At 46.6% G+C, this 9,803-nt stretch overlaps 3 protein-coding genes across 3 annotated transcripts; 2 read left to right on the top strand and 1 right to left on the bottom strand.

Annotated features, from left to right (window-relative positions):
- PAAG_08227 (hypothetical protein) lies at positions 1–1,641 on the top strand (the record flags this gene model as incomplete). Its single annotated transcript, XM_002789744.1, has 3 exons — positions 1–207; positions 308–356; positions 416–1,641. 3 exons carry the CDS (start codon positions 1–3, stop codon positions 1,639–1,641), a joined length of 1,482 nt encoding a protein of 493 aa, XP_002789790.1.
- A 2,312-nt stretch (positions 1,642–3,953) lies between these two features.
- On the bottom strand, positions 3,954–6,410 carry PAAG_08226 (homeobox domain-containing protein; the record flags this gene model as incomplete). The annotated part of the gene is made up of 3 exons (XM_002789743.1): positions 3,954–5,710; positions 5,776–5,960; positions 6,052–6,410. The coding sequence occupies 3 exons, from the start codon at positions 6,408–6,410 to the stop codon at positions 3,954–3,956; spliced, it is 2,301 nt and encodes a 766-aa protein (XP_002789789.1).
- Positions 6,411–7,394: 984 nt separating this feature from the next.
- PAAG_08225 (hypothetical protein) lies at positions 7,395–8,119 on the top strand (the record flags this gene model as incomplete). Its single annotated transcript, XM_002789742.2, has 3 exons — positions 7,395–7,729; positions 7,779–7,902; positions 8,063–8,119. 3 exons carry the CDS (start codon positions 7,395–7,397, stop codon positions 8,117–8,119), a joined length of 516 nt encoding a protein of 171 aa, XP_002789788.2.
- Positions 8,120–9,803: the final 1,684 nt, after the last annotated feature.

Genomic DNA, 9,803 nt, shown 5'->3' with positions numbered 1-9,803 from the left:
ATGGAGAAGAAACAAGCAGCCATGTCGGACTCTGACGTCCCGGAAACTACTCCATATCCGCCGGATACGGTGGATATGCTGCCTGAAGATCAGAAGAAGCTTGACAGGAAAATTTTGCTTAAGCTCGATCTCATCCTCGTCCCGATGATGGGGATGTTGTATCTACTTGCTTTTCTCGACAGGGCTAATATTGGCAACGCGCGAGTGGTATGTATTAAGTGGTGATATCAAAACCAGAACGTCTAATTTCAATCCTTATTAGAGTGTATGATACGAAATGTACCTGACGGGATTTTTACATACATAGGCTGGTCTGCAAAAGGATCTTGGTATCAATGATATTCAATATCAAACAGGTGAGAGAATCCTTGTTCGAAATCTTTGAAAAGAAACCCCTTTTTAAACACAGTCACAGCTATCACGGTGACCTATGTCCCTTATATCGTCGCGGAACTGCCATCCAATCTCGTCATCAAAAAGATCGGGCCCCGTATCCTGCTACCAGCTCTGTGCCTCTCCTGGGGAATCGTCACTACCCTCCAATCGCAAGTTAGCAACTACTCCGGCCTCCTTGCCGCACGCTTCTTCCTGGGTCTTCTTGAGGGTGGTCTTTTCCCCGGCATCGTCCTCTATCTGTCCTCCTTCTACCGCCGCCATGAACTCCAAGTGCGCATCGGCCTCTTCTTCTCCGCCGCAGCACTCAGCGGCGCATTCTCCGGTCTCCTCGCCGCCGCAATCCAAAACATGGAAGGCGTCGGCCGGCTCCGCGGCTGGCAATGGATTTTCTGCCTAGAGGGCCTCTTCACGGTCGTGTTCGGGGTATTCTCCTTCTTCGTCCTCCCCAACAACCCCAGCCAGGTCTCCTTTTTCACACCGGAGGAAGTCGAGTACTGCACCCGCCGTCTAGCCTTCGACACCAACCTCCCCGACACAGAAACAGTCAGCACAAAACGCGTTCTTTCCGTCTTCAAAGACCCACACGTCCTCAACCTCTGCGCTATCCTCTTCTGCAACGGCGCCAACCTCTTCGGCCTCGCCTACTTCACCCCCTCCATCGTCCAAGCCCTCGGCTACAGCCCTATAAGAACCCAACTCCTCACGGTTCCCCCCTTCGCCTGCGCCTTTGTCGCAACCATGATCGCCGCCTACTTCGCAGATCGCTTCAAACAACGCGGCGCCGCGGCCATCTGCACCAGCATCCTCTCCATGGTCGGGGCCGCCATGTCTCTCCACGTCCGCAGCATTGGCGGCAGATACACCTCTCTCTTCCTGTTGATTACAGGCGTCTACTCCACAGCCCCGAGTTTAATCAGCTGGGTGCCGAACAACAGCACTGGCCACGTACGGCGGGCAACGGCCATCGCGCTTGGGTTCGTCAGCACCAATTCGGGAGGTATTGTGAGCACGTGGATCTACCCGCGTAAAGATGGGCCGTATTACATTTTCGCGGCTACGTTTAATTTGGCATTGATTGTTATTACGATTGCGCTGTGTGGAGTTCAAATGTGGTGGTTGAGGAGGATGAATGGGAAGAAGATGCAGGGTCCGGACAGGATTCTGGGGGATGTCATGGGGATGGGGTTGGAGGCTGAGCTGGATAAGTTGGGAGATCGGCATCCGGAGTTTGTGTATACGTACTAAGCATTGGGGTTTGGTGTGAAATTGCCTCCCTGTGGGTGGAGTGGAGCGACTGGTGTTTGGGGGAAAGGGGGTGGCGTCGGGGATGAATGGAGAAATGTTACCACCGTCAAGGGAATGATGGGGAGTGGCGGAGAAACCTCACTGCGCTTGTTGCTGATATTCTGTTATATAAAGAAATTAGCCGCTTCTTTTTTTAATCTGGATTCCGATACCACGAATAGGATTCTATACGTTTTTCTTACCCTTCTCAGCACTTGTCTATCCGTGTGCTATACGCGTATTCTCCTTTCTCTTCCCCATGGTTCCATAGATTACCTCGTCAACAGCCCAACCAGACAAGACGCTGCTGTATAGAATAGCATAGACATGATAGGCGACAAACCCGTCTCAATGCTACAGGCTACCGCGACACTCCGTACGTTCACACATGCACACATACGCAGACGCGTGATCATAGACAATTAAGTCCCCACCAGCGATGCACAGATATTACCCCTCTACACGCATTGACAACCCACCACACCACAAATCATAACCCCACCCCTCCTCTCCTCCTGGTCCCCCGAAGTGAGAGCTTTCATCTATCTACGCCTTTCTAGCACAGTCCTAGCACATACGACCACAGGGAGTGAAAAAAAAAAAAAAAAAAAAAAAAAAAAACAGGGCTTCCCGTCCGCTCAGCCGTACCCAAGCCACTCGCCGGCCGGTTAGTTAGTTGGCTGGGTGACCACCAGCGAATCCCGGCTGTCGTATGTTTTTCCAGTTTGCGATTTCCTCGATTTCCTCCTCCCATTTTCTCCCCCTTAAGTAGGATATTTTCTAGCGCATACTGCGTCGATAAGACGTGCTGATATCTCAGGACCGTGGCGGAGGAGAAGGCCAAAGCCCCGCAAGAAAAGCACTCGCTCCATATAACAAGGTTGTTATGTGCGATGGCATCCCCACTCAAGGCATTTCACAGCAGGCGGATTGTAGTCCACGATAGAGAAAAACTCAGGTAACAACACGTCCAGGGAAACAATTCCGTCTTGACATATTCCCTTTAATGCTGCTACTATACTATCCTATTATCCAATCTCACATCTCGTGGCCAACGCGAATCCCCGGCCCTCTAGCTATTACTCTTCTTGGGCTCTCAATTGATTTCTTACTAGATTTCATCGTAGCTATTTTACAAAGAATAAGATTGATAAATACAGTTCATCAACCCTCTTCAATGGATGAGATAAAAGGTAAAAGAGTACACATACAGTAATTGATATACTACTATAATAGAAATCACAACAAAACCCAAGTTAATTTCAAGCAGGAAAAGAAGAAAAGATAAAACAAAACATAAAAGAGAAACATATAATATCACGATCTGAAATGAAAAAAAGAAGTGAAAAGAGATACTAAGGAAAATCATGGTTTCATCCATCCATCCATCCTCCAGAATAATAACAATAAAGGAAAAAAAAAATAAAAGAAAATAAAAGAAGAAAGAAACTAAGACCAAAAATAGGGAAAGGAAAATAACGCTTCAGTCCGATTTACCCCTTTATCCCAGCTATAGAATAAATTAGAAGTCCCTTCTTTCCTACATGCTCACATAAAACAATATATAAAAAGAAATGAAGAGAGAAGAAAAAAGAAGAAGAGAGAGGTTGAAAAGAAGAACCAAACAAGAGATAATGGTAAAACAAAAACACCAGAAAAAAGCAGAACAAGTGAAGAGAAGAGAAGAGAAAATAAATGAGAAGAAATGAAAAAGTGCATGTCAAGAACTATGACATGGCATAGAATAGAAGGAACAAAAATAACGAATGAGAGGAGAAACAACAAAATAGCCACTGCACACGTATGACAGAAAGGGGTAAAAAAGGCAGTGAATGGTGGGTTAGGGAAGGTCCAGTGTTGTCTTCTTGTACCTACCGGGCCTGCCTGTAGATTGATGATAGCAAATGTTTGACAGAGAATGAGAAAAGGGAGATTTGGGGGGGGAGGGGGGGGGGAATATATATAATATATGAAGGACATTAAGGAAGTATAGAAATGAGAAAATGAGATGGGATGGCTTGTAAAAGTTTTGAGTTTCAATCAGAAGAAATAAGAATCAAGATCCATGATGCAAACCCAAAACAAGAAGAACAGGGCAAAATAGGCGGTGGCGGTGGATAATGAGAAAAAGCAAAGAGATATTCAAACGAACATAGTAAAGTAATGAATAATATATACCCATACCCACACCCGTCTACCCGGGACACGAAAACAGAATCACTCGATGTCGCCATTCACTTTGTCAGAGTCGGTTGGGTTTTGATGCCGATGGGTCAACCCTCCCCAGCACTAACGCCAGCGACAAGACTCCCCAGATCAACAGTCCCATTCCCATTTCCATTCTCAAACGGCAGCAGACCATGGTAATCACCCTCATGCACAGGCGAATGCCCCCGCCCATGTCCACTCCCGTTCTCGTTCTCATCAATGTCAATCTCAATATCATGATGATCATCATGCTGCTCATGATCCTGCAACCCTTGAAACGCAAGCACGAAGCTATCATCGTCCATCGGCGGTGAATGCTGACCAGCATCATGACCATGCATAGGTAGATTCATACCCACGCCCATCCCCATCCTGCCCATATTCAACCCCATCCCTCCCCCCATCCCCATATTAAGATTCATCCCCATTCCCAAATCCATATGGGCATTAAGCTTGTGCTTCGCATATATCTCGCTAAGCATAATACTTTCCTTATCACCGTCACCTCTGACAACACTTGCCCCATCACTACCACCAGTCCCTTCTACACTGTCAGGAAAACCACCCATGTGCTCTGCACTCAATGACAACGAAAACATCTCCTCATCCACATCAGCGCCCATGCCAGCACCATGAAGCGTCGAAAGTGGCGGCGATGCATTAGCAATCATCGGTTCCACTTGGCTAACGTTTACATAAGGATGGGATAGTGGCGATCCAGAGGGTCGTAGTAGTCCTGGCTGCTGCTCGAGCATGGGTCCGGTGGTGGGAGATGGCTGGGACAGGAAAGGGAGGCTGTATGGAGTTCCGAGATGTTGCGGCTGGGATTGAGATTGTTGATGTTGTTGAGATTGCTGATTTTGAGCCTGTGGAGCGTTCGTGGGGAAGAATTGGGGGTTAGCGAATTCCGACGAGGTGTCTGTTGTAGTTGTAGCTGTAGTTGTTGTGGACGTCGTTGCTACGGTAGTTGCGGACATGGGGGGCTGAGGGAATGCTCTAAAATCCACAGCATAGCTGGCCGAGGTGTCGATGAGTAGGTCATTATTTGCAATATGATTATGGGGGATGCGGGATTGTGGGATGGGTATGGGGGCGAAGATATTTGGGTCCGGTTGGAACTGGGTGGATGGGTGTTGGATGTGGAAGGACGGTATGGGCGTCATGGAGGCAAAATCCATAAGTGCAGGGACGGAGCGGCTCCGTTGTCTCTTGTGCCCGTGTGCATGACCAGGATGTAAGTTCATGCCGAAGTGGTTATTCCTATTGTGGTTCTCTTGGTGGTACATGGATGAAGTGGGCCTGACAAGCTGGTTTGGCTGGGATGCCGGTCTGTGAAGGAGGTGGGGGGAGACGGGTGCGGAGACGGCATAGCCATTGAAATCGTATTGCACCAGCCGGTTCTGGAAAGACTCAAGGGAAACTAGGTTGGCAAGCTGGATGCTGAGTGTCTTTGGGGGACCGCCCAAATAGTGGACCAGTGATTTTGTAGCCTGTTGATTCTCTGTGAAGTCCCTGCATTGGTAAAAGCCGCCGTTATTTTGTAAATCCATGTAGAAATTTGGTGGGCGGTTTAGTTCGATGACCAATCCTCTAGTTCTCGGGCCGGTACCATCGGGACCAGGGACGGGATCACCTGACTCCAAAACGATATTCTTTATAAAAGCGAACGGGTATTCGATCTTATATCCGGCAGAGTCATTGTGGATATAATACGTCACGATACCTTTTGCCGGGCAGTAAAAGATTATTAGATCCATGGCAGTTTGAGCAACACGGCACCATGATCCAATTCTCAGAGAACCGCACTCAAGGTGATGGATTACTATTTTAAGATGTCAGTTTAGTCTACCCAACCACACTTGATTTGAGAAACTGGCGACTGCCTACCCGTTTTACCCGAAGATGCAGACTGGTGCATCTCGGTGCCATATCCCCTATTAAATAGATTGCGGGCATCTGATTTCGATGGGTCAAAATGAAGGGCAAGATATTGGCGCATTGACTCGGGAATTGCATCACAGTCTTCACCGGATTCAATACCCTTTTTCGCAATCATCTTGATCTTGGCTCGTCTGTATGTTGTTAGTGATGCCTCTCCAAAATATTCATAGATAGGGGTGTGTATCGATCAATATATATAATAGTATGCCTGAGCGAACACACCTATTCTGAAACCAAATCTGAACGGATCGTTCAGTCATATTTATTTCCTCCGCAATTCTCTCACGTACAGCAGCAGTGGGGGTCGGGTTCTTATTAAACTCCATTTCGAGAGTAGCGAGCTGATCCTGGGTTGCTCGCTGCCTCTTTTGGTTCTTCTGCTGCTGGGTCAAGGTGCTTTTCCTTGGAGGGCGACGGAAAACGCGATTCTGATGCACGGAAGATGTTATGGAGGCATTTGTGGAGGATAAAGGATTCGATCTCATTGTGGTTGTATTGTTTGGTGTCATGGAAGTCGAGTTGCTATTTGATATGGTGGTGGCCGTGGAATTAGGCACAGGCTCTGTAGTCGAAGAAGCCATTATTTATGTCAAAGAATGAATATTGGAACGAGCGACACGATGCGGTGCGACTGAATTGGAGTTGTAAAAAGAAATGTCCGAGTGGATTGCGCCACCTGGGAAAAGGGGGACTGGAGGTGTGGAATAAATCCTGTCGCGAGCCGGTCGACAGGTGGGAATAGTCGTCAATTCGTATAATTTATCGAGACGTCAAGCTCGAATCGAATGTAGGCAAGGCAAAGGCAAGGTTTGTTAAGGTAATAATGAGCGGATATATCCAGTTGAAGAGGCTAGAGGGAGGAATAATAGAAACGAAATGAAAATCAACTGATAAAGTGGAAAGAAAAAGGAGAGATGAAGAATAGAATAAGTATAGATGATAAATGTAATGGTGGCTCTCTCTGCTCTTTATAAAAGAAAAAAAGGATAGAATTTCCCCCGCACTCCGATGAGGCAAAGAGGGGAAGGCAGAGAGCGTAGAATATATAATAGGATGTGTTTGGCGCCCAATAAATCAACCAGACAACCCCAGAGTCTGTCGACAGGTCGATGGTGTTATCCTCTCGCAGGGCTGATTATCCTGTATGCTATTATCGATGAGAGACCGGATGATGGTGATAGCATTGATGGTTGAGCCGCCGAGAAAAGAATGAATGGTATGTGAAAAGAGAGGCTGAGCCAAGGCAGCGAAAAGAAGGTGTATATGCCTAAAGTCGAGCGTCTCTCTCTCTCTCTCTCTCTCTATCTCTTTTCTACCAACGTATATCTATATATACGAGTCGAGCCAAGAGGAGATGACGATGAGATGGGCTGTAGTGAAGGGGGCGGCAGGTGGGCCGGGGGATGTTCGTTGGACGATACGAAAAAAGAGTATGGAAAAATGGGAGGGAAGAATAGATAGTAAAAAAGAGGGTTATTGGCAAGCCGTAAATGAGTGAACGGACTTAACCAGGAATAGTTGAGAGACAAAAGAATGAAAAGAAAAGGAAAGGAAAAAAAAAAAGGATGACCGGAATAGGATTTGGGGAGGAGGAAGAAAAGAAGAGGATGACGAGGGAAGAAGCAGAGGAAGAGGAGAGGAGGAGGTTGAAAAAAGGTCGTTGCTTGGAAGAGCAGCCAGGAACTAGACAACCCACAGCGAGACAAACCACACCAAACCGGCGGGCCTTTACCAGACTCTCCAGACTCAACCAGACTCACCAAGACTCCATCCAACACCACGCAACCAGGATACAAACACCTTGCCCGTTCCAAACTAGTGTTTCAAGAAACCATCCCCCAATCCAGCCTAGTTTTCAGGGGTATCTAGCTGTTGATTGGCTATCCCAATCAAGATGTGGGTACGAAGAGTGGATCCCTGGAACCTTGCCCTGATTGCCCAAACCAAAGCCTCAAGAACCCACGCCGACTCCAAGGAAGGGATGCGCAGGGCCTGCGTCGCCCAGCAGGCCAGGTGGCGTGGACAAACATCCATGTGTCGTCTCCTAGAGGGGACCTCGGAGGTCGGTCGTCTGTAAGCGGGTAGGGCGGATCCCAGCGTCTGGTTGGCTGCGAACAGGCAGAGACATTAGGCACCCTACTGAGCATCCCAGCCATGATCCCATCATCTATCTCTTCCCATCCGAACTCTTTTTGCATATAACTACTATGTTATGCTGCAAAACTACGCCCAGGTACCGGGAGATCTTACTACAAACGAGCTGGTTTCGGAGGTGCCTGAACTTGCCTAATTCTCTTCTTTCGATATCGGATGCAGGCAGACTCAGCACATTACAGATTCAGACACACTTACATGTACTCCGTACAAGAAAGAAAGGGAAACGGAAAAGGAGAACGTTCGTATATCATGTCGTGTCACCAAGTAAAGAACCATCCCATCCATATGGCACAAAAAGGACGGAGTTATCAGATTAGCTCAAGTTAGGTTTAGGGGGCGAAGACCGAACGAACGGATGATCGACCTATTGTTATATTCTACCGACTACTTTTTTTTAACTAATAGCCATTGGGCCTGATAGTTTACTATTTGGCCCATCTGCGAAGCTGCCAGCTGAGACCTTATTGCCATCAAAACCCAGTCACCGAACCAACCATTATCCGTTGTCAGCCTCTAACTGAGTTGCCTATATTTAACTATTCCTTTTATAAACTTTTGACTTTGACAACGCATCCTGGACACACGAGCAGACACCACGCTCAAATGGCGCAACGTTCTTAAAAGGCGCAAAAGACGTAAACATTGATACCGGGGTGGCAAAGAAAGAAGGAAGGAAGAGATAAAACCTCTGGGTTACTTGAGTGGCTCTATTAAAAGACACTGCAAGGCACAAATAACACTCTGTGGTACTGCACATCATCTACATGCACTTTGGTTTACATTTAGTTGCTCTTTTAAATATCTGCGGCATGTCTGACCTTTGGGAAAAGATGAAAAAATCGAACGTACACGTACAGTACAACGTACTCCGTACAGTAACGAAGATATGAAACTGGGTACCTTTAGTCCCTTTCGCAACAATGCATCGCAACGTTGCGGAGAACTGATGATTATAGGGCAGTTATGTAACAAGGCACGATCTAACTTACATATAAGCTGTGCCCTAGCTCTTCTATATCCAATCCCTTCTGTATTACCTCTTTGCCAGAACATGTAACTACGTAACCTCCCATTCCATCGCTCCAGTTATTAGTTGAAGATATGTCTTATTTTTAACTAACTACTATGGACAGTACAGAACACAGATTATACTTTTCTCTGTTCCCACCCCTACCCTGCAATCCGACAACGGGGTGACATCCATAAATCTTCTAGTTTCCCATGGATGTTGTAGCCCTGTCTTTGACTCGCTGACATCTTACATACATCTGACATCCCTAACTTCGCATTGCTTTTTTCTCCTTTCTTTTCTTTTCCTTTTCCTTTTTTTTTTATTTTTTTTTTTTTTTATGTTTTTTTTTTATTTTTTTTTATAAAAGATAGCTAACTACTTCAGTGTCCTGCTCTCATTTGCCACAATTATTCTATGATCAGTTAAATATTATCGTCTCTTCGCTAAGCCTAGTTCCTCACAAAAATATAAACGCCATAATACGCAATAACTTCAACTCGCACACTAATAGCGACTCCGTAGTTAGCCTGCTAAAACTTAACAAACGTTCGCTTAGGGTTTTGGTTTCAAGCTCCTCTAAAGTCCGCATGAACTATATGTCTCCTTCGCATACAGTCATAGTTCACTTCTTGAAGTGGTGTTTACCACCCTGGCTAGCTATTGCATTGAATAGTACTGAATATAGGAAACACCAAATATTTCCATTCGTCCCCAATCTCCCCTCTCTATCTCGTAATCCCTTCATAAATTGCATCCTTTCAGGGGTAGGTAGGGCCTCCAATCGCCCCCATCAGAGCTGGGCCTC

Source organism: Paracoccidioides lutzii, assembly GCF_000150705.2.
Source record: "Paracoccidioides lutzii Pb01 unplaced genomic scaffold supercont2.31, whole genome shotgun sequence".
NCBI classification, from domain to species: Eukaryota; Fungi; Ascomycota; class Eurotiomycetes; order Onygenales; family Ajellomycetaceae; genus Paracoccidioides; species Paracoccidioides lutzii.
The sequence above is the reverse complement of the archived record's forward strand: the minus strand, read 5'-3'. Positions and strand labels throughout refer to the sequence as shown.